The sequence below is a fragment of the Desarmillaria tabescens genome (assembly GCF_030435595.1).
Source record: "Desarmillaria tabescens strain CCBAS 213 chromosome Unknown EV420scaffold_29, whole genome shotgun sequence".
Taxonomy (NCBI): Eukaryota; Fungi; Basidiomycota; class Agaricomycetes; order Agaricales; family Physalacriaceae; genus Desarmillaria; species Desarmillaria tabescens.
In genome coordinates, this window is record NW_026848328.1 from 28,617 (window position 1) to 50,113 (window position 21,497).

Genomic DNA, 21,497 nt, shown 5'->3' on the forward strand with positions numbered 1-21,497 from the left:
GTGATCGATCATAAGGACAGCGAAGTCGAGAACGGAGAAAAGGAGCCCCATAATTCCTGTTCAATTCGGAGACACGATGGATGGGCAATGTGACCGGGGAAGACTGGTCTCAGGCCTAGAAAATTAGTAGAAATAACTGAAGAACTTGACGATTCAGGCTAGTAGTACCCTGTTCATAAGGTTGTCCCATGTGATAGTCACATGTGGAATTCGCGTAAAGTTGATGCAAACTTGACATTGCGGACTCGTTATTCAAAACACGCTGATCTCATGGACTTTCTGTCTGTGGGCCGTTCAAAATCAGTCCAGAATATATGTGATCCTTCCGTTGACTTCTTTTTCTGACTTACTCCAAAGAACGCCATTCATTAGACCCCACTTCTATATCATCTAGCATTCCGTGCGCCTTACGTATCTAATCGTAAAGGAAGGCCTGTGGGCTTAAAAATAGCGTCAATAGACACACGCAAAATGTAGCATTCTTCGCCATGGCTCAGAATGAGTGTCCATCTGTTGCAGAGCTCCTTAACGGTGTAAAATCCTTAACAAGGCAGAACGATGGCACATTCCAAACTGCATGGAGCGACTCCTTCCCTGATGCATACCATTGCTGCGAACAAGGCGGTTTCATCTACGTTGGTACGCATCTATTCGTAAAGTCATGTTTACCGATCTTCACTACACTTCCCTGTAGACTTCCCAGTGCCCAGCACAGTAACCAGAGCCTGGGTCACCCGGGCTCCAAAGGGAGTGACTATGAATCAAAGAACGACGGGGCCGAACGCGGCAATAGATTTGAACAATCCAGGCATTCAGATGAACAACGTCATCTTGGGTAAGGATATATTAGCGATACGAATCAACGGCTGGCGCTAACATTGACCGTTAATAGCGGCAAACTTCCACACCCATCCCCTTTCAAGCAGCGTCGGGGGTGATCCTCAACCATCCCGAGCTGACATGACAAACGCATACGCTCGTGGAATGCCAGGCATTGTCGTCTCTCGGGATGGAATCTATTCCTACGGTCCCGAACGACGTGAGAATACGAGTAACCCTAAGGGATATCCTGAGCCCGTCACCCCACCTTCTGTTCCTCGGTCGACTCTGGCGAAACGTCAACCCCCGCCTTGGGTGGTGAGTAACCAGTGGCCAGAGGGCACCGGCGTAGCCATTGCGCACGCGTTTGTGGAGAATGAGGCGACGGCTGACGCTAACGCAAGTGGCCCCGACGTGATTTATGTGGAGTGGTCCGACGAAGGTGTCGTATATGGCGAACCTTTGATTGAAAGCGAGGATTAGATTGAGATTCGCAGTGAGGCGGACAAGTAGTAAATTCTGTTGACTAAAACATCGAAGAGATACGCAGGGGCAAATTTTGTATAAGATCTGTAATTCGTCTATTGCAAGCATAGTTCCACTGACCTCATTGAGTGCGATCTCGTCGAGCGTGGGTAAGAGAACATTTGAGGACTCCACACCGTCCTATTGAAGGGCATTGCCGTATAGTCCTCAAAATAGTTACAGACATCCTGGTACCCGTCCGTCGATGAGTCTCTTAGCTACTCTGACGGTGCGCGCACTCTGAATGTTCGCGAGCTCCTAGACACAGAGAGTAATGATGGCCGATTCCCTTGCGAACCCCATACTCAGCTAGCCCTTCAGGTCGATGAAGGCTTGACGAAATTTTTCAGCTTGACCCGATACGTCCATCGTGAAAAGATGCTCTGAAAGAGTCATGAGATATCCATCATAAGGGAGCTGAGACTCAAACGTACCTATCCCACTCTTCTTTGCATAGCCTTCAATGAAAATGACGCACTCGACGATCTTGAACAAGGAACTATACGTTCCATATAAACCATCGCGCTACGGCAAGACATTGTCCTTGCTGGCCTCTTCGTAGACTGATATCATTTCTGTGTAAAGATTGAGTATGGCTTGTTTTGCGTCACGTTAGTTCTTCACTACTTGCATATATGCATGAAGATACCGTGCGCTAGGAACACTGTTGACAACTTACCTCGAATACAGTAGACAGAAATTCCAAGCGACAGTAGCCACGGGGTGCACCTTGGGAAGAAGCTCGTCAAGCAGTATAAATCGACGTGTAAAATATGACTTACCCCTGCGAGAAGTTTGATCATCGAATGCATTCTACGTGGCGTAGCGTCAATCTTCAAGTTACCTAGAAACTTGGCATCTAGATTTGAGTTTTCTGGGGGTTTCTTGATGTTTGGGATGAGATAGGTCATGAGTGTCTTGGAGTTGTGTGAGCTGGGTATAACGACGAACTCAAAAGAACCTTTACATCAGTCCTTATAAAAATCAACGTCTTCAGGATACTGCCAAGGACCTCGAAGCGCAGCCTACGACGACCGTAAAGCTTCCATGAAACCATAGTTAGTTTGGTGGTCGAGATCGCCTCTGCAAGTATAAGACAGACGAAGATGAACTAGGTGTGTATGCAATTTGCAGGTTCATGTTTATCGTCCACTTTGACATGATACTGGCTCTGTCTATATAGCTTGATTGTTTTTTATCTTTCGCCACGGTCGGAGTGAAAAGTAAAAGCGGCAGTACAGTATGTTCCCCAGGTACCCTAAGTTGTTGGTTAGAAGATGATGGTCGTCATTGTGGAACGAAGTCAGGTCCGGAAGGCCCGACTTGTTTGTTTGGTCCAATCACGTTAGTTTTGACGCGTCGAGACTGACCTTATCTATTTTCCTTCGTCAGAATGAAAGAAACTCGCGATTTCAGCCTGCTCGCAAGCAAGTTGCAGAATGGCCTCGAATAGTGACTCTCAGCGACTCTGCTCAGCACCACATGTCCGCGTTCGCTGCAGGAGGAAAGACGAATCAGGTGCATAGTAGTTTTTCTTGATCTGTGCCAGTGCTCATTACCTCCAGTTCTCTACAGCTATCACTGTCCAGGTCGATACTGGACTCACTCCGTATACCGTGCTACTGAAAGGCGTCAGAGCACTTGCACATGCGATCGTACGACTCAAGGGCGATTCTGACAGGAAGCAAAGGGGATCTTGTCATTGAGAACAGGACGAAACAATGAGAGATAGTACCGCCAAAGATGAGGGAAGGCCAAGTAAGGATGCCAATGCGCTGTCGCAAAACTGTCGTTAATGTTCCCGATTCTCAGGAGGGAAAGTTCGACAACGTTTCCTTCGATGCACAACTCCGCCTGTACCACCAGCGCTTTCAAGGGAGGACAAAAACCACCTGGTTCGACGCTGGACACAGCGCAGAGCCATTCAAGCGCACATCCGTTGATTCCCCGTCGACAGCGACCAGTTCATCAATGACACACCTCTGCGGCTCCTTTATGCCACCGAAATCGCCCTTAACGCCACTTATTCAAACTGACGAGAGCCCATCGCTGCCAAGGGTCTACCTGTGTCGAGGAGTCCGAATTGGATGCGAATCGTCATGTGTGGACGGGATGAGGAGGTGATGATGGGGAGGGAGTAATCAAACTGGGATAACGTTGGAAATCCCTCGCTTGGCACGAAACACCTAACAACTGGATGCCACCATCATGGCCGTTACCTTGGTGTAATCCAAACCGCGTTTTCCAGGGTACGTTGCCTATTTTCACTGTGTTTTCGCGAGATAACACGTCTTTGTGTAGCGCTCCGGAACTCCAGGATTCGGTACTCGTCGAGGGTAACTGGATACAGTTGAACATGGTGAGTTAGTTGCAATTTCTCCTCTCCTTGTCTCCCACACTTTCTCAAGCTCGTCATCGAGACGGAACACGGTTACTTTTGTGGATTCAGGGTCGTTCGCCTTGCGATTGAAGCCAGGAATCCAGCTTCGGGATTTGAACTCGCATCACGACTGACGCTGACGCTTCTCTCGAGGCTTAGGCGGGTTGACTGTGGGTCGACATGTGAGCCATTGTGCACGCAGGAGGAAATTGACTGGAAACCGTGTCGGGGGTATGTACCCTTGTAATCCCCGCTGCCAAGGTAAGCCTGTTGATCCCTCCAGATACAACTGATCTAAAAAGCAGATAAAACATAGCTTGTGTTGTTCAAAGTCTTTAGCTGTCGACGCTCGGCCCCTACTACTTGGACTGATGAATATAGGCTGCTCTGCGTCGGAACTATTATCACGGCCTAGCAGCCGGAGCTCGTCTGTCTTAGTATGTTCTTGATGTTGGCCCGAGTTTACCGCCTGCCGAACTCTTAACGTGCTTGCACGTAACCCAATATGTTTCAGGCGGCTAACTTCACCCACTCCGAGTCTCCCCAGTACTTTCGACTATCATGATATCATGAACCAGCCGGGATCCACCCTCTCCCATTTCTGTTCCGTCGCTGGCGCCAGAGATTATATTTTGACTTTCCACTGAAGGTTAACACGCCAAACTTGTCACCAACTCCACCGATGTACCTACTTCTCCCATCTTCAACCATTTTGCGGGAAGAGAGCAGTGGTCCATGAACCCACTGCGAATCAAGTTCATCTTTGCCGTCACGCCGGGGGAAAATAACTTTAAGCTGCTCTCTAGCCCCGCATGTGGGATGGGATACAGCTTGAATTAAGAAGAGGGCAAAACCCGTCGTTATAATGCACGCCTGATTTCATTCAGGACCGGCAGACTTTCCAACCGCAGACTATTCGATTCGTGTGTCTTTCGGGAGGGAAGGGTGTGTACTAGAGGAGGACCGCGCACCCAAAAGCAATGCACGATCTCACTCGATATCCGTCGATTCTCCACGACAGCAAGTTCATCGCATGCGCCCATCTCCAGTGTACGTCTGCGACCTCCTTTGCCAAAGTGAAGACTGCGAAAAAATCACGTTCAGCGTCACCTAATCACTGATGAGAGTCTACAACCGCGAAGTGTTGATGACGACCTTCACTGGTCTGCAGTGTGCGAGAGAAGAAGAAAACGGAATGGGGATGGGTCAACACCTGTTGTAGTAGGCGAGAGAAAGAGGAGCCATCATTGAGGATAATACCTATACCGAGGTCTGAATCCCGATACTGATAGCTATACTCATCGTTAACTGCAGTTATTCTTCCTAGCGGAGGTTGACTGTATTGTTGATGTAACTTTCAGCTGTATACTGTACCACCGGTGTTTAGTGATGGATGGCGTCAACAAGAACGAACGGTGCTAATGATGATTTTCCTTTCAAAATTTCCAAATCTTTGTGAACATCCGATCAAAAATTAAAATGTATACACTGTTAAAAATAGGTACTGATATACTATAAGTCTTCGACATCCCATACCATGCATGTACCACGTCCATGACTGACGACTCTCGTTCCATCTAGTGTAGCGTGTACAGAATAATGTAGCTCCTCGGAAGATTTGGAAATGCCATGGCAGAACAGAATGTTACCTGTCACCAGACTTTGAACAATTAAGCATTGGCGGACTTTATAGGCAATCTTTGACTCTCCAAGGAACCAGACCTTACTCCCTATGTCGCCTAATACAGCAAGGACCTTCCCACCCAGAGCCATGTCGAGGATGCTCACCACATTATCAGCCTCCGTGCTACGAAGCACAGTTTTTGTGCCATCATCAGAGACACCAACCAGGTATTTATCACTGTGAAGGGAGTCAAAGACAGCAGCACCTGTCCGTGCATCGTATAGTTGTATAGTGTCATCATGGTGCCTCAACAGAATTGTTGATCCATCTCGATTAATTTGTAATCGTCGATATGCCGGAATTGATGTCCACGCAAAGTTGTCCTCTTGACAGACGGTAATCTTCATAAAAAATCCAGCGTTATGTGTAAGGACAATGCCATTGTCGTATACTTCGTTTGAGATGGCCTCAGTGTTAGGCAACGACAACAGGTACGTTTTGAACGTTTGAGTTCGGGAGTCAAAGAGACCGATGTAACGCCATGAAGCAGTACCGATGGTCCCCTGTGAAGCATAGTTAGGGATTTGGGGTAGCATTATCCATTCTGATGTCGGCGGAGGTGTCAAAGTTTCTTTTTCAAACAAAAGTACTAACCGTCCATCCGTGTAGACGGTATAAGACTCGGAATTATTGAAAAATGGAGTTTGAATAATATGGTGCACGTCTGGCGATGATTTCTGTCGTCCCGTATCGATCTCCCATTGCTGGATGAATACGGATGATGATGAGGTACTTAAGGTCATGAGAGTGTTGGAGTCTGGAAGAGTGTAATAGTGGAGATGCTGGCCACCTATCATGCAAGAGAGAAGGCGCTCTCTGTCGGGGAACACAGGTTCACCCAAAGCATTGGACTGCTCTAAATCCCAGGCCTTGCGAATGACATTACTCGACGGTGAAAGACACATCGCGCGAGTGTAAACATATGATGGTCCTAACCTAGATCGCCCTCCGTCCTCTATTGCTCTGTACGCAAACAGATAAGCGTGGTAGAATAAAGTGCGTGGCTCAATGCCGTCAAATTGCTAGGACCAAGGTGATTTAGTTCGGGAAATAAAGCTCACTTTCATGCCACGTACGTTAGACCAGTTCAGCAACATCGCCATGTTTTGAAGGACAGAATCAGATCCAATACATAGATGTACATCCAACCAAGGAAGAAAGTGGCGACGGAAAAAGGAAGCGAAGAGTTCTAAGCCAGTCTTGTCGAAGACGTTAATATGCCACAACGCTCCAAACAATGCATATCGGGAAATATACTCTGGTACAGCGATGATATCCAAGCTATGTGTATTGATTTTGGACCACTCCAGAAGAAAAGGCGTCAATGAAGTCAGACACCGTTTGGCTAGTGCCATGCGGTGCAAAGTGACATCAACGAACCAATCGTCCCCACATCGGCTCCGATCCTGTAAGAAATCATCGAGGGATTTGTGTATGAGTCGGATGGGCGAGTCCTCAGTTTCAGGACTGATTATACTTCCTAGCATAGACACGATGCGATGCGACGGAGGGCTGCCTTGGTCTAGGACAATGTTATCAAGGATTTCCTCTGTCATCCCTGGAGGCGTCTCGGCTGCCAGCACAGCGCCGAGAACATCACGCACACACTTTTTAATGTCCGCATTGGTACCCGGGATTTCAGACGAGAGAGTATTCAAAGCAGTGCGATATAAGAATGTTAGAGCCTCGGTCGCATCACTAGGGATATCCGTGGCTAGGAGAGCCTGAAGCCTTGATATCCCTGGAAATGCAAGGATGAATTTCGCAACAGTTGCAGCCCAAATGAATAAACCGCTCGCCCGTGCCGTCAGTTTATTGATGGCATCCAGCTTTTTACACTTCTCCTGAAACGCATCCTCGTGTATACTTGCAAATTGGATTTCCAGGTAGAACTGAATATCACGGTTTACATCCTCTGAGGAGGTATCTAAATGGAGCATGGATATGCAATCCCGTTCCTCGAACACCGTAGCTATGCGATGAATCGGTCGGCTGGAAACAATGAGCCGCATGAAGGGAAGTTTCGGACCAAATCCCTCGGCGAGTACATCTAACATTTCACTAGATGCATCGCACTCATCCAATCCATCGATGATGACTACCAGGGGACCTTCATCAACAAGACTAGGGAGGGATTCAAGCGGATCACGAAGTAGAAGCCGAAACTGAGCAGACAGGTCTAACATGGTCGGCACCGATCGCGATGTCTGGATAACTTTGGAGATTGCCATCCCGATGCGGTCATCGAACATTCCCAAGGCATATGCGATGCTGCTGATTAGCTTGCTGGCATCTGAATACTCGATACGGTCGTAGCGAATGAAGGCTACAAGCCGACTCCGTCCCCCGATGTCCGCAGTGAGCAAGTCGTGGAGGGTTCCCATCAAAGAGCTCTTCCCCGTCCCCGCCAATCCTTTGCACCACATTGTCCCGCCGTTACACTGGGCAATCCATGACATCATCGCGTTGATTGTCTCAACACGCGTTCCGGGCATACAACGCGACTTTGGCCCCAGTTCTTGAGGTGGTCGGAGATCTTGCAATCGATCTCTCATAACTAAAGGCCTCAATCGTCAGTGCTTATAACTGATTGCAGTTGAAGAACGGCGCACTCTGAATGTTCACAAGCTCCTGGACACCGAGAGTAACAATGGCTGATTCCCTTGCGAATCCCATACTCAGCTGGCCTTTCAGGTCGATGAAGGCCTGACGAAAATTTTCAGCTTGGCCCGATAGGTCCATCGTGAAAAGATGCTCTGAAAGAGTCGTGAGTTATCCATCATAAGAGAACTGAGACTCAAAAACACACCTATCCCACTCTTCTTTGCATAGCCTTCAATGAAAATGGCGCACTCGATGGTCTGCTTGAACAAGGAACTATACGTTCCATATAGACCGTCGCGTTGCTGCAAGACACTGTCCTTGCTGGCCTCTTCGTAGACTGATATCATTTCGGTGTAAAGATTGAGTATTGCTTGTTTCGCGTCGCGTTGGTTCTTCACTGCCTGCATATATGCCGTCAAAATATCGCGCGCTAGGAACACCATTGACAACGCACCTCGAATCCAACAGACAGAAATCCCCAAGCGATGGTAGCTGCGGGATGCACCTTGGGAAAAGGCTCGTCAAGCCATACAAATCGACTTGTCAAGTATTACCTACCCCCGCAAGAGCATCGACCATCTGCTTCGCAGCACCGAACACCTTCTGCAGAGCGTCAATGTTGTCTAGGTACTTGGAATTTTCTGAGGGTTTCTTGATGCTCGGGACGAGTTGGTCCATGATTGTCTTGGCGCTTTCTGAGCCGGTTATTTTGAGGACTGCGACCTCAGAAGATCCATTGAATAGATGTATCTCAGTACCTGTAGAGAAAAATCAGTATATATAAGAGCAAAGCAATGAACACCGCACGCACTTGTATCTCTCCCTTCAAGCAGCTCGCCAAGCGTCTTCTCGACGCTGCCGAGGACCTCGAAACGTAGTCTCCGACGACCATATAGCCTCCATGAAACCACAGTTTGTGAGTTGAGGTCACTACCACCATGATTCGTCTACCAGGACGGGAGTGTATGCGTATGCAACTTACAGCTTCATGTTTATGGTCCACTTTGGCATGACGTCGTCTCTGTTCATCTTGATTATTTTCGTCTTTCGCTTAATATTGCCTGCGATGATTTTCAAACGAAACCTTGATTCTTCTGTGGGTGCAATCGTAACGATTTCGATGTCTATACAACACTTGAAACGTTGGATTAAGCACATAAGAGTAGAATGACACTAACCACGGATGAAAAGGGTCCGGCGATTCCTGTAAGGACGTATGAACGCAGAAAATACAGAAGAATGAAATGAACTAACCCTCCCTCATTTGCCATGGCTATTGCGCACGGACGGGTGGTCCCAGTGAGAAGTAAACGAGCTCGAAGCGTGGAGCAAAGGGTTAAAGGTGAAGATACGGTATCTTAGATGCATTCCCCGGGCGCCCCGATGATGGCCGTTGTTACGTCCGGGTTTATTTCAAGTTGTTTGGCTGGCATGATTGGACGCGTCGATCCCTGACCGCATCCAGTTGGCACACATCCGACACACCCGAGTCACGATAGCGTTCTCGTTCTCGCTCGCAGCAACAGCAGGGCTCTATGAGAGAGTCACTTGAATGGTTGCGACCTCACAGTGCGACGTCGACTCCGCTCAGCGCAACACGTCTCCTCATCTTGTCACTATGAAAGCCATTAGCCGGTATTCAGTTATGCGGGATCCTGGAAAGACGAACCAGGTGCGTCTATAGTAGTTTTCGTTGGCCTGTGTCGGTATTCATTTATCTCCAGCTTTCTATAGCCATCGTTCTCGGCCGGGTTCGTTCCATATACTGAGGAACTCAAATCCATATCTGAGCTGCGGAGGGAGCACGCTTTGACCTGATAAATTTCTTCCAGTGGATCGCCTTTCTGGTGCTTGTGTGGCTAAAACCTAGCATTTTCACTTAGTGCTACACCCGCTACCAACACTACGAAACTCGAAGCTGCCGATGCCCTGGGGGGATCGTTCATAATGTGCAAGCAATGATAGAATGGGTCGCGCGCTCGAGGGCAATGTTGAAAGGAAGATAAGGAGGTCGTGCCAGCGGAGCAACGGTTGGAACGAGGAGGGTCAAAGATGACGAAAGAACAAGCTTTGATGCCGTGTTCCAGCGTCGCTGCCGCCAGATGCATTCGCAAAGTTTTCGTTAACTTCTCCGATCCGCAGCAGAGAAGATTCTACATCATTACCTTCGACCTATGATTTGCTCTCTACTTCATCAGTCTCGCCGACTTGAGGTGGTCTGATTCGGATGTGTCAACTGCAGGCTTTCATAGGCTGGCTGTCGGTTAATTTATCCGGCTAGTTCATCAGATGCCCCCACCCGACGCACCTCCATGACCTCCTTTTCTCACACAAAAATAGTCGGCCTCAATGCCGCCTATCCAAACTGACCAGACTCGAAATCCACCGCCGCCAAGACCTGACAGCGACCAATCTTTGCTTGTCAAGGCTCCTCGATAACCTTCACAACCCCAACATCAGTCACGAACGAAAGAACCACACCAGAAATCCCGCCTCTAGAAACTCTGACGGGAAGATAATCGATTCGTCGCTGCCAATGAATATTACGGTACCACCAAACAGGACGTAACAGACAGACTTACCAACAACTCCCCCGCGCGCCTCCTTTATCACTATTACAAGAGATGGGTGCTGCTCCCCCTTGCCAACAGTGTTTTGCTTCGAGCTACCTTTTCCGGTGGTCATCTTGTGCACGGGTGGGTATTCGGATCTGTTTCTTGGAGTTCGCGGGACGAAGCAGTTCCGGAAACGTTGGGAATGTACTTCAGGCTAGGAGTCGGACCGAGAGGAAGCAAGAGCCTACGGTCAAGTGAACAACGCTGTACGTACATCCAACTTCCGGACTGAACGTCAAGGCTAAATGTTCCTATAGTAGTTCTTGTGACGGTGGGCTTACAATGGCTACCTCCAATGTATCCACACGATTTGATCATCCAATTTAATCCGATATGGAATTCGACAATGAATTTATCCGACGAACATCACTAAGATTGAGGGAGCACCTGAATGTGGAAGCTCGACAGCCACCCCACACGAACCTGATTTTCCGTGTATCTGCTCTTCTTAAATCCTCTCGCTAGATAACCCTTGATCATTTCCCTCGCCTCGCCTTGCACCGGGAACGGAATTTCTATCGTCGCTGTCGTCTCCCTGGCCAAGTCGAACCAATCGTCATAGAATTCCTCGAAATCTTGGAGGGACTGTCTTCGTGCAAGCTGTATCTTGACGGTCTTGTTTCTCCGAGAGCTTCGTTGAAGCGAATAGCGGAGCCACTGGAGCTGTTGGGAGCATGAAGCCTTGGAGTGTATGCTCACCCGGAGAAAACCAAGTTTGTCAGGCTTGGTTAAGTATTTGTTGAGATGATCTATGCTCGGTCAAGTTGCTAGCCATGATGACAAAATATCGGCTCACCATCCATGTGAAACCCAATGTCCAACGACTGAAGACCTTCACTCCCTTTAAGGAGCTCCGAGAGTTCGAACAACCCCCTGCAGCTGTTGTACTCATCGCTGGACGCAGAGGATTCCACTTTGAGTTGAAGTTGTCGGAGGCCCTGGAGGTTGAGCGTGTCACAGATACACGTGAGGGTAGACCGAAAATTGATGGGGTGGACAGTGCTGATAGAGATTTTTCTTGGTTGGGCTCGTTGCGAGAGCGGGAGTGTGTCGTCGTCCGAGTACGAGACGGTGTAGCGCGGTGGAAAGATGACATTACGGAATGCCAGGGAAGTGAGGTCCGGCAAGCATTGAAGAAGTCGAATCAGGCTGTGGCGAGAGATAGTACAGGAGTCCCTGTAATCCACACAGAGGTGCTTGATTCCATCGAGGGGGTGTCAGACGCTGCTTGAATTAGGATTGGCGTCAAAGACCACTCGGCTGATGGAGAGCCTCTCGAAGGACTTGAAGTGGGAGAGCAGGTGCATCATCTGGTCCACGTCGGAGAATTGCGCGTGCTTCAGCATGACGGGGAGTTGAAAACAGTCGACATCGGGGAGTTCTCCGCTGTTGAGCTGCCACAATATGCGCCGTAAATTGCTGTCGCTAGAGATGAGAAGCTCCGGGAAGTTGGATTGGAAGGGGCGAAGTTCGAGTTCCCTGTCGAAAACAATACTGTACGCGGTTCGCTGTGTTGTAGACATGGGTGGAAATGTGGGAAGTGGGGATTTTCCGCGACACTTTGAGTCAACAGTTAAAAAAGGAACAAAAGTAATGGTGGCATATTGACCATCGCGTGTGCGTCGCAGGTTGATAATTAATTGACAAGAACCTGAGATGGTGATCGACGGAAACAATGAAATACAAGATCAATGAAGAAGGCCACATCATGGAAGTGCTCCATGACTCTTTGGCAAGGTCATACAATTGAAAGAGAATGAGATATCGTGTTGAATACGCCGAACCGTATCATGGTAAACATCAATTGGCCGCTGCTATGACCAGTTGAACATTCAACGGCATGCGTGCCAGGGGTTTCACCATGAGTATTAGGACTTTATGCTTAGGTTCTCGCAAACCATACACTCGGTTCGAAGCCTGAAGAGGTGAAGAAGAGTGACATCCTACACTCACAATGCAACCTTGGGCATCCGTGTAAGATTTTGGTATTTACATCACCCAGAGAAGACAACATGCACATTGGGAAATCTGGTGCCTGATCTCCGGCCAGGACTCACTAGTGGTGAGTAGTGAGTCTCAGTCCTTGTGAAAAATAGATATGCTGGCCCATCCACGTACAAAAACTTGAGGCCTGAGCGAGTTGAACGCACGACCTTGTGGACATCCGAAAACTGGAATCACACGCTCTACCACTGAGCTAAGGCCCCTACAATGTGAAGGATTGATTTAAGTAACTATATTCAGATAGCCCCAGAAATGGGTTCTCATACGCAATCATACGCTCCCCTCAATCCCCCCTCTCACAAAAGAGAATACCCACTCACAGATGTGTTCTCACTCGAAGGAGCGGTGAATTCAACTTTGCGGAAGGCGTCAAATTGCATCCTGAGGCATGAAGAGCAAAGGGTCGCTGAAGATAGTACATTGTCAGTCAGACGTCGGCGTCTCTGGTCCTTTGTGCCTGGAGGCTACGCCGCCTTTGTGCCCTGTCCACATAGACGTCTTTAGGAACACGCACATCGGTCGTCTCTCTAAATATTCTCGTGTCTGCTCATTCCAGCCATAACCATGGTCTTCCACTCGTGTTAAGTTATGAACGAGGTACGTAGTACTTTTCACTGGCTCTCTAGCTTTCTACATTCATCGCTAACCAGACAGCTAGGACCATACATGCCCAATATATAGAACAACTGAAAGCCATCTTGGATCAGCTAGAGGAGGAACGTATTTTGTCGCGATTCTTTTCGCTCGACGCTAAGTTGCTTCTCGGTGCATATATACTACTCAAATTGACTCCATTGCAGGCCTACATTTGCACGATATCGTCGTTATTACCATACGCACTATCAATGCTATTCATTCTCTCTTTCAAGAACGAAGGAGGACGAAACCGAACACTCCTTTGATACCAAGTCCTTTGCGATGAAGCCAACGTCATAATACGGTCATATGTGTTTCTTTTCCTGCAAGTCCAAGTCTTGCTCTCGCACAGCACTAAACTCAGCTATGCGCAACACCCTTGAACAATGGTCCTCACCGAGTCCGAGTCCGAGTCCTTCTCTCGCGTTCTAGCATTGACAACGCCTATATAAGTTGAAGACCAGAAGCTACCGGCGTCGCACTCGGCAGACGGTTTTCACTATTCCTTTGTGTTTCTGTGTTGTCTGTTCAAGTATACGACATGCTGGATATCTGGAAGCAGCAACATAAGCCTTTCCCGGAGATGCTAAAGCGGCATTGCTGGGTAGTTGGCATCGGTGCTTGTATTTAAATGGCGGATGCTGCGGACACCTTGGTTACCCTTCGTCCAGTTTCTCATTTCTCCTGCTGTTTCCATGCCGCTCCTACTACTGTTTCATGCTCTATTCTTGGTGGACGCATTCCAGACAATTTATATGAAGCACTTCGCCAATTGGATATTCCTGCTCCCATGGACATGCAAATACCGAGGAGATATCGTGCGACACTGCTCTTTGCCGGTGGTGTTGCCATTTTTTGTGTATTCTTTGATGTCGATCTATCGTACGGGTCCCGTATCTTCCCTCCTTGCGCTTTTCTGACCTGTGACCAGGGCAAATATTAAATTACTTACATTTTCATTGTAGCCGTCAAGGTCCCAGTCAGACCACATGCCTCGGAAGGCTGCTATCGCTGAAGAATATTCATCTTTTCGAACGAATGGTGCATATGGAAAGCACGTTCTGACTTCGTAAGGGACAATCCTGGCATTCCGTTCCAATACACGCATCCGAGTCAGCGAACTTGAACAGGTACCGGTTCTTTGTGTGTTTGGAGTAGCATCGACTTGTATTGACTGCAAATTTGTAGACATAAAACCTTACAGAAGCATCTGCCACTCGAGTGGATGTTGGAAGCATTTCCGGACCTTCATTAAATGCAGATTTACCGATAGCGAATTCGCCGCATCTGGACCTCTGGTACAATCCTAGGCCATCCTAGGCTGGACCTGAACGGGCATGGTGATCTACGGGAATATCGGTAGGTGTGCCCTGTCAAAATGGAGAGTCGAACTTCTTGGAATGTTTCTTTCCCAGATTGTGAAGCCGGGACATGCACTACATATTGGGGGCGCATCGATTCGTTTTCCTTGCTTTCCGCTTGAATGGTTGAGCTTTTGTTCCCATAACTTAGTTCTGCTCCGTTCCTCTCGCATCCCTTTCCCTTATCCCTCTGTTTATCTATGATGCCCAAAACCCAAACAATCCTCCTAACTGACTGTATGAAGGAGATCACCTTTCAGCTTGCTGAAGCCAGCGATAAAGGCCTAAAACGTGAAGAATGCACTCGGTATGGGAATCATACTTATGTGGGTGACCCTGTAACTTCTCAATAACTTCTTTTTTTTTTGCGCTAATAACGGTTTCAATCAGGATGCTATCATGGCTACTGGGTATTGTGACAACAATTCTTACAGCGAGGCCATGAACTGGTCCAACGTGTTGTGCAATGCATCTCGACGACTTGACCCTGAAAGCTGGCGTAGGGCTGTAGATAACTTACAGCAAGATTATAACGAAATGACTGTACGGTATAATTCCTTCCTGTTTGTCGCTGACTGACGTATTGCTTAGCGCCTGTTCAATGTATCCTCGGAGCATAAAGGTGCTTATGAGGAGACTGAGATGTACTCAGAAGGATCGGCCGACGGAGAACTAAACAATGACGAGAAGACAATCGGGTCGGCTCTCACCGAGGTATGTCTGATCTCACGTGCCAATATCCCTCGTCCTCACCGCTGTAATACTTTTGATAAGGGACAGGCGGTACAGAATGCTACCGTGACGGATGAAGAAGAGGATATTGAAGGGGAGGGGAAGGAAGAACCCTCGCAGGAGATTGATACCTTGGGCCTCGGTGGCAGGACTTACCATGGCAAGCTCGTTCCTGCAAAAGTTCCACGCAAGATGATCCGCGGTTGTATCCCTGTTGAGCAGGACTACGGGTCCATCCTCAAGATCCATGGCGCCTACTTCCGTGAAAATTTTCTGGTCGAGGCTTGCGGTCATCCGGTCTGTAGTTTGTGTTGCTTTGATGGCCTCGTTTTGATAGAGATCCCTAGTATAAATATGCCTGCTCTACGTGTAAGGCCGCCGACGTCTTGTGCTATTCCTATTGTGGTTACTCCGTGGACTGTGCTCGCTGTGTATGGTTGAATCGTGCCTGTTTGAAGGAAACTCCAGGGGGGATCTGGCGCTGGGAGTTGTTATGATGACCTTATAATTAGGTAGTATTACATGGCACGGTCGAATACATGTCTGGAAGATAGGTATCCTCCCTGATAGAATCTAAACGTTGTGTCTTCCGATTTGCGAAACAAATATTACGAACCTACGGACGCGCTGACCATGTCATTGTCGACTTTATATCTATTGAGGCAAATATGCAGCTTATCCTCCCCTTTGAGTACAACGCATAGGTATAATATAGGGTGGCAACTTCCCCTGCTCGGTAAGTATGTGTTGTGCACCAGATTCGATGCCAGCCAGGTAGCGTGCCACGAGGCAGTTGGGCTCCACATCAGACACCTTCAAACTCGGCGATTTCAAATGCTATTGTTATTAACGTCATCCCCTGTTCCACCTGTTGGATACGCCCATTGTTTTAAATTGGAGTCCGGGCTCGGTAGAAAAGCCGTGAATGTATACGTACCGGACCAATTGTTGCTTCATGCTGCCGATCATGATCAGCACTGCGTCTCTTAGACCCTATGATACTACGGTTCGAAGGTAGCAAAGAGTGTCATTTCGACCTATCACTGAATCCAGAGTGTCGACCTATTACGGGTATTACCCTATCCTATAGTTTGGACTTTTCCCCATCAAAACCCCTTGCTTGCCTCGTTCTCCGCTCCCACTCCCTTTTCACTATCTGTCGCAGGTGCGGCTTGACTGGCTTGCCAGAGGGCGTATGGTCTTTTTTCATGTTCTTCAATCTCACACATATCTTGATATAGCATCAAAAAGAACATACCAAACTCCCCATCGTGCAAAACGATCATCACCGGAACAGCAAACTTGGGTAACCTACCCGCGTGTTAGTGTCATATACTCGAGCCGAACATGAAATAAATGACACGCGTACAGCTTTTCTGCGATCGCCAAAAGTTTCTTCTCGTTGACTCTTCCATGATATCCAGGCTTGATGGTAACCAGCGCGGTCACCAATTCTCCCAGCCGTTCGTCGGGTACGCCTACCGCTGCTGCTTCCAGTACGCCCGGCTCAGTGTATAATGCATTCTCGACGGAAGTGGAGTCCTTCGTATCCATCGTTAATAATCGAAGGCATTCACGATCACTAGCACTCACGACGTTCTCTCCGCCACGGATAATGATGTCCTTGATCCTGTCTTTTATGTAGACGTAACCTTCTTCGTCAATGCAACCTAGGTCACCAGTCTTGAACCACCCATCCTTTGTAAGAACCTTGCCGGAGATCAGTCCCCGAACGCGCACAAGCAAGATATGTCCTACCTTGTCGGTAGCAGCTGCGACAACGCAATAAGCCAGTGTGCTCCATGAAATTGAACAACCGACATGGAACAAACCTTGATCTCCAAAGTACTCTTTCATCACGTTCGGACCACGGAGCCATATTTCTCCCAGCTCTCTCGGGGCTGCCTTGACATCATTTTTCATGATCAGAATGTCATTTGGAGGGAGAATGAACCCGCTGGAAGTTTTGTGAGCTCGCAAGAAGGACATTAGAGAGGGAGAGCAGCGCGTCACCAGCTATCCAGCTTTGCGGTATAATTGGGTCCAACTACGACAAAATTCAGGCTTTGGATAAGAGCAGGTAGGGAAAATGGTTCTCACCGACTCCTACCGAGGCAGCGTTGGTCTCAGTGAGACCATACGCCTGTCCACTGAGCAGAACAAACATTAGTCGAGCCCTATATATAGAAGCAACTTGTCGGAACACATACAATACCGCATGGGGAAATGCTTTTTTTCGATCTCTTGACCAGAGACGGTGCTACTGGTGCACCTCCGAATGTGATACTTTCTATAGGGAACCCGGATAAGGGGCTGTCGGTAAGATCGCTTATGGTTGAGGGTACACTGCGGGCATGTTAGCGGAAGCCAAAATCAGCAGACAGACGCGAACCCGCCCAAAGAGGTTACACCCTCTGCTCTGCACAATCTAAGCAAACTGCATTAACAACAGTTCGGGGATGAATACAAACAATTACTTGATAGCTGAGACAAAGAAGAGTCAAAAGGACAATAATACTGTCATGGGACCATTCGTTACCTTCTTCTACGTTCCATTTACGCATTAAAACTAGCTTAGATCCCTGAGAAGTGCCGGTAAACTGAACACAGATCAGCTTTGGCTGTAGTACATTTAGGAGGAAAGACCGCCTTACGCTCATCCTCATTCCGGTGACATGGAACAGAGGTGTTGGAAGCAAGATACTCTTCTGCGGACCCGAAGCAGGCTGCGGAGGCGGGTAAGGCGTGCCTCGTCGAATGAGGTCTCTTGCAACCATAGCAGCTCTCTATCGAGTATCTGTGAAAATGGGACCGTACTTCACGGATGTAAATCATACACTGAAAAGGGTGCTCAGAAGTGCGCGCTGCGTGCTTAGTGCACCCTCTGTAGCAAACGATGTAATTAACGAGCTCGTATACAGGAAATTCGACAAGACGTACTCGGAAGGCCAGTGGTTCCCGACGTAAAGATGATCATCGCATCATCGTCAGGCGACATTTGGGGATCGTCTTGCAGTATTCCGTTAGGGTCTTTGTCGTACTGGGAAAACGTTGTACTCCAGGTGTCCATGCCCTCCCAAACCCCTTTGCCCTCATGGTCTTGAATAACGAAGTATCCTGACGTGCCTGAGCTGTGCTTAAGATCGGCGGCAATCGGTTCGATCCTATCAGCTCGCTCGGGGTCTAGGATTATCAACGAGCACTTTGTGAGCGTGATGCAGTGTTGAAGCGGCCCAAGTGGTAGCCACCTATCATGCATACGAGTAAGAAAACTGTGTAAACACATACCAAAAGTCTTACGCGTTCACGAGTGCAGTTACAGCACTAAGAAGATCTGAGATAGGGCTTTAATACGCCTCCTATAAGCCTAGATATCGACGTACGGCAAGCCCAAAAGACAATGTAGTAACTCGGGAAATTTCGAGAGCAGATTACTACACGATCACCTGCATATGAAATGAATCTGGGTGCGACTCCACAGTTGCTTAGTTGACGCACCCTTTTTGACTTTGTAAACATCTCTAAAGATGGCAGCGCACTTCACTGCCTTATCGAGTATCTCCTGGAAGGTGTACCGTTCTTCCTCAAACACTACATATGTCTTGTCGGCATGTTTTTTCATCGACTGCAAGAAGAACACTCTTATCGAGGGCCAGAGATTCTTCCACACCTTCGAGATCCGGCCATCAACTACCTGAAGTGCGGATATTCAGGCGTGGTGCTACAACTAAGTAGGCTACACTTACGCGAGTTTCAATCTCGAGAAGACTTCCAGGTGCTGTGAGTATTTGATCCACTGGATATTTTCTTATTAGCAAGCGATACGCGTCAGTGAATGAGCGCACCTTCTTTGATAGAATGATTTTTGGTGCCCATTGGGGTAGAAAAACTATCTGGCCTTGAATGAGTTACAATTGTAGCGTCGGTAGGACGACTGACATGCCTTTGGGCCAAGTCAAGCTGAGTGATCTTATTTGTCTTATGTGTGGAGGGGGTGCCCGCGCTTCGCCTGGAGGGCACTACTTAAATAGTATATGATAAACAAACGACGATACACACTTGTTGATGGAACTACTATTAACTTGGTTGCTGACCTTTTTCTCTTTTGCGACAATTCCAGTTATTTCCCTAGAGTAAGGCTCATAAGCTATTGACTTTATTATTAGTGCTTCAGCACTCACCTTGACGTGTTGAAACTGAAGCCCCGGGAAGATGGAAGATGTCAAGGAAGAAAAGCGGAACCGGGCCGCAGAGGCCGCCAATGGATGAATCTGACATACTTTCCCACGACCCCTTCCTCTTTTAGTTCTGTCACTCACGATGCCCGTAACTCTCTAGAATGGACATGCCTGTGTCAAAAGCTCTACGAGCATCCACAGTCACACTAACGATTTTGTTCCTTCTCAGTGTTCATGCCTACAGAAATTCATCCTTATTCAAGTAATTGCATATTTATCTTGCACGAAGCTATCAGCGACGGCGACAGGCCAGGGCTATTGTCTATCTTGTACGTGCTGGTCGAACTGCTTTGGCAACTGAATGTGACTTGCTGCTAGCGACGCTCAGTTCCGTGGGTGAAATTACTGTCATTGTGCTGTGCACGTTACCGCACATGGGATCTATTCTTGTTCCGATTCTTCCTCATAGCATGAAAATACGATGAGTGCTAGCCAACAATGGCCAACAAAGGGTTTCGATTCAGCTCCAAGCACCAGCAAATCCTTTGTATCTGCCGTAATCTCCTCTGCAGGCGTGTATATAAGTGACAGACGTTTCGACGATTCTTCAGTACCTTTTCATTCTTTCCTCCATCTCATCGCGTAGCTTGAAGCTCGCCCAATAACCTTCTCCCAACCACGTTCTTTGCAATCCGAGTCCAACACAGAACCTGCTGTCTTCAGCTGAAACGCGATGCCACCTTCGACTGTCCTCAAAGCTGCCCTGTCTTGCTGTTCCACAAGCCCAGCTTGTTCAATATGTCCTCCCAGTCTTCCCAACATGTCGAAACATCCCGTCGAGAAAATTCGAGGCAAAAGCAACAGCAGAGGGTTCGACTACGACAAGAGGCACTGTCCCGGCCTCTACGAGAGAGAATGGGCATCCATCGAGGATTTCCAGACTTGGCTTTTGAATGAACAACGTGTTCATGGCATCAAGTTCGTCGTGTTTACCAGCCTTGAGAACGTGGCTCCTCCCAGGAAGCGTACGTGGCTGGCGGAGCATATCTTTTACTGCTCCCGTCACAAACGATGCATACCCAAATACGTCGGTCCTAACAAGTCCAAGTCCATCGAAGACAATTGTTTCTGCTCCGTCAGAGTCAAGACGTATCCGGACACCCCGATTGTTCAAGGATATTATAGTGATTACCATTCGCATCCTCTTGGCCCAGCAAATGCTACGCTCTCTGAGAAGCTATTCTCTTCTGTCCGCACGAAGCTGAGTCGCGGTGCGAGCAAGTCAGATGTGGTCTGTTCTGTTCTCAAGGTGTGCAATCGAGTCTAACTCGTCCTTCTTTCATAGCCTGTTCAAACCGATGATACCCGCGATGAATTCACGAAGGAGTACGATAGCAGTGTAGAAGTTTGGCGTCCAGAAAGCGCTTTATATCTCGATGTCCCGGATCCTTTTGCCTCTATGTCGATGATCGATGTTCACCCGAAGTACATCCAGGACTAGCAGGAAGAGTCGGAAGCGAGTGTACGTCCATTTATCCTCTGCCTAATATCTGTTTCTGAACCCATCTATAGATGTCAGATATGGAGTGTCTGAGGACTTCTTGTCGGCGATTATGACACTGCAGTTTCTCTTTTGAGCTGGCCTCTAGGAGATTTGCTTCTTAGGGTTCGAAGTACCAAGTAGCATTCTATGACGCTCTTTCCAATTTCATTTCATCTTTCATCACTTTGGGCGGGAATTTTAAAAGAGCGCTTGGTGGCCTTAACAACAGTTCGAGATCACGCTGGTCGAAAATACGAAGAAAATCCGACTGACAAACTGCTGGAGTGACTAGTGAGTTAATTGCTCTTTTTTTTGGTTTATACCGGGTCGAATGTCGAGTCTTTTAGGCGCGCGATGCTTGTACGTGTAACAACAACCTGTCCGTTCCTCTCCTTCAAGAAATACGCATATCACCG

The 21,497-nt window shown here is 48.1% G+C and overlaps 7 protein-coding genes and 1 non-coding gene across 8 annotated transcripts; 4 read left to right on the plus strand and 4 right to left on the minus strand.

Moving 5' to 3' along the window:
• Positions 1-316: 316 nt before the first annotated feature.
• Positions 317-1,347, plus strand: EV420DRAFT_1557110 (uncharacterized protein). Its single transcript, XM_060473688.1, has 3 exons — positions 317-639; positions 695-835; positions 893-1,347. Exons 1-3 carry the CDS (start codon positions 489-491, stop codon positions 1,300-1,302), a joined length of 702 nt encoding a protein of 233 aa, XP_060328198.1. The 5' UTR covers positions 317-488; the 3' UTR covers positions 1,303-1,347.
• Positions 1,348-1,653: 306 nt separating this feature from the next.
• Positions 1,654-2,255, minus strand: EV420DRAFT_1481861 (uncharacterized protein; the record flags this gene model as incomplete). The annotated part of the gene is made up of 4 exons (XM_060469819.1): positions 1,654-1,727; positions 1,779-1,843; positions 2,024-2,073; positions 2,127-2,255. 4 exons carry the CDS (start codon positions 2,253-2,255, stop codon positions 1,654-1,656), a joined length of 318 nt encoding a protein of 105 aa, XP_060328199.1.
• A 3,921-nt stretch (positions 2,256-6,176) lies between these two features.
• Positions 6,177-8,871, minus strand: EV420DRAFT_626870 (uncharacterized protein). The gene is made up of 6 exons (XM_060482837.1): positions 8,824-8,871; positions 8,571-8,770; positions 8,467-8,517; positions 8,218-8,413; positions 8,021-8,164; positions 6,177-7,965 (listed from the first exon to the last, which is right to left on the minus strand). The coding sequence occupies exons 2-6, from the start codon at positions 8,688-8,690 to the stop codon at positions 6,431-6,433; spliced, it is 2,046 nt and encodes a 681-aa protein (XP_060328200.1). The 5' UTR covers positions 8,691-8,770; positions 8,824-8,871; the 3' UTR covers positions 6,177-6,430.
• On the plus strand, positions 8,659-9,411 carry EV420DRAFT_1557130 (uncharacterized protein). Its single transcript, XM_060473690.1, has 4 exons — positions 8,659-8,770; positions 8,824-9,136; positions 9,191-9,216; positions 9,267-9,411. Exons 2-4 carry the CDS (start codon positions 9,001-9,003, stop codon positions 9,372-9,374), a joined length of 270 nt encoding a protein of 89 aa, XP_060328201.1. The 5' UTR covers positions 8,659-8,770; positions 8,824-9,000; the 3' UTR covers positions 9,375-9,411.
• Positions 9,412-12,752: 3,341 nt separating this feature from the next.
• Positions 12,753-12,834, minus strand: EV420DRAFT_t175. Its single transcript has one exon. It is a non-coding gene; the product is annotated as a tRNA-Trp (tRNA).
• A 1,960-nt stretch (positions 12,835-14,794) lies between these two features.
• On the plus strand, positions 14,795-15,885 carry EV420DRAFT_626935 (uncharacterized protein). The gene is made up of 3 exons (XM_060482838.1): positions 14,795-15,171; positions 15,220-15,342; positions 15,403-15,885. The coding sequence occupies exons 1-3, from the start codon at positions 15,028-15,030 to the stop codon at positions 15,799-15,801; spliced, it is 666 nt and encodes a 221-aa protein (XP_060328202.1). The 5' UTR covers positions 14,795-15,027; the 3' UTR covers positions 15,802-15,885.
• A 345-nt stretch (positions 15,886-16,230) lies between these two features.
• On the minus strand, positions 16,231-19,597 carry EV420DRAFT_1557142 (uncharacterized protein). Its single transcript, XM_060473691.1, has 20 exons — positions 19,542-19,597; positions 19,420-19,488; positions 19,304-19,369; positions 19,206-19,253; positions 19,107-19,156; positions 18,807-19,054; positions 18,301-18,632; positions 18,198-18,244; positions 18,015-18,146; positions 17,890-17,960; positions 17,753-17,797; positions 17,633-17,706; positions 17,571-17,601; positions 17,461-17,510; positions 17,374-17,407; positions 17,119-17,317; positions 16,954-17,070; positions 16,730-16,902; positions 16,619-16,671; positions 16,231-16,560 (listed from the first exon to the last, which is right to left on the minus strand). Exons 4-20 carry the CDS (start codon positions 19,234-19,236, stop codon positions 16,445-16,447), a joined length of 1,803 nt encoding a protein of 600 aa, XP_060328203.1. The 5' UTR covers positions 19,237-19,253; positions 19,304-19,369; positions 19,420-19,488; positions 19,542-19,597; the 3' UTR covers positions 16,231-16,444.
• Positions 19,598-20,010: 413 nt separating this feature from the next.
• EV420DRAFT_627077 (uncharacterized protein) lies at positions 20,011-21,158 on the plus strand. The gene is made up of 3 exons (XM_060482839.1): positions 20,011-20,829; positions 20,884-21,060; positions 21,111-21,158. Exons 1-2 carry the CDS (start codon positions 20,272-20,274, stop codon positions 21,037-21,039), a joined length of 714 nt encoding a protein of 237 aa, XP_060328204.1. The 5' UTR covers positions 20,011-20,271; the 3' UTR covers positions 21,040-21,060; positions 21,111-21,158.
• The last annotated feature ends 339 nt before the right edge of the window (positions 21,159-21,497 follow it).

Bases quoted from the DNA above. Each gene is read 5' to 3' on its own strand.
- EV420DRAFT_1557110 (XM_060473688.1), top strand. From the start codon at position 489: ATGGCTCAGAATGAGTGTCCATCTGTTGCAGAGCTCCTTAACGGTGTA. The intron at 640-694 runs GTACGCATCTAT...ACTTCCCTGTAG, and splicing joins AGGCGGTTTCATCTACGTTG to ACTTCCCAGTGCCCAGCACA. The intron at 836-892 runs GTAAGGATATAT...GACCGTTAATAG, and splicing joins GATGAACAACGTCATCTTGG to CGGCAAACTTCCACACCCAT.
- EV420DRAFT_626870 (XM_060482837.1), bottom strand. From the start codon at position 8,690: ATGGACCAACTCGTCCCGAGCATCAAGAAACCCTCAGAAAATTCCAAG. The intron at 8,518-8,570 runs GTAGGTAATACT...CCTTTTCCCAAG, and splicing joins TGGTCGATGCTCTTGCGGGG to GTGCATCCCGCAGCTACCAT. The intron at 8,414-8,466 runs GTGCGTTGTCAA...GCATATATGCAG, and splicing joins TTCTGTCTGTTGGATTCGAG to GCAGTGAAGAACCAACGCGA.
- EV420DRAFT_1557130 (XM_060473690.1), top strand. From the start codon at position 9,001: ATGTTTATGGTCCACTTTGGCATGACGTCGTCTCTGTTCATCTTGATT. The intron at 9,137-9,190 runs CTATACAACACT...AATGACACTAAC, and splicing joins AATCGTAACGATTTCGATGT to CACGGATGAAAAGGGTCCGG. The intron at 9,217-9,266 runs CTGTAAGGACGT...AAATGAACTAAC, and splicing joins TGAAAAGGGTCCGGCGATTC to CCTCCCTCATTTGCCATGGC.
- EV420DRAFT_626935 (XM_060482838.1), top strand. From the start codon at position 15,028: ATGGCTACTGGGTATTGTGACAACAATTCTTACAGCGAGGCCATGAAC. The intron at 15,172-15,219 runs GTACGGTATAAT...CGTATTGCTTAG, and splicing joins AAGATTATAACGAAATGACT to CGCCTGTTCAATGTATCCTC. The intron at 15,343-15,402 runs GTATGTCTGATC...ACTTTTGATAAG, and splicing joins TCGGGTCGGCTCTCACCGAG to GGACAGGCGGTACAGAATGC.
- EV420DRAFT_1557142 (XM_060473691.1), bottom strand. From the start codon at position 19,236: ATGGGCACCAAAAATCATTCTATCAAAGAAG. The intron at 17,961-18,014 runs GTAAGGCGGTCT...ATCTGTGTTCAG, and splicing joins TCACCGGAATGAGGATGAGC to TTTACCGGCACTTCTCAGGG. The intron at 16,561-16,618 runs GTATGTTCTTTT...ACATGAAAAAAG, and splicing joins TTTGCACGATGGGGAGTTTG to ACCATACGCCCTCTGGCAAG.
- EV420DRAFT_627077 (XM_060482839.1), top strand. From the start codon at position 20,272: ATGCCACCTTCGACTGTCCTCAAAGCTGCCCTGTCTTGCTGTTCCACA. The intron at 20,830-20,883 runs GTCTGTTCTGTT...CTTCTTTCATAG, and splicing joins GTGCGAGCAAGTCAGATGTG to CCTGTTCAAACCGATGATAC.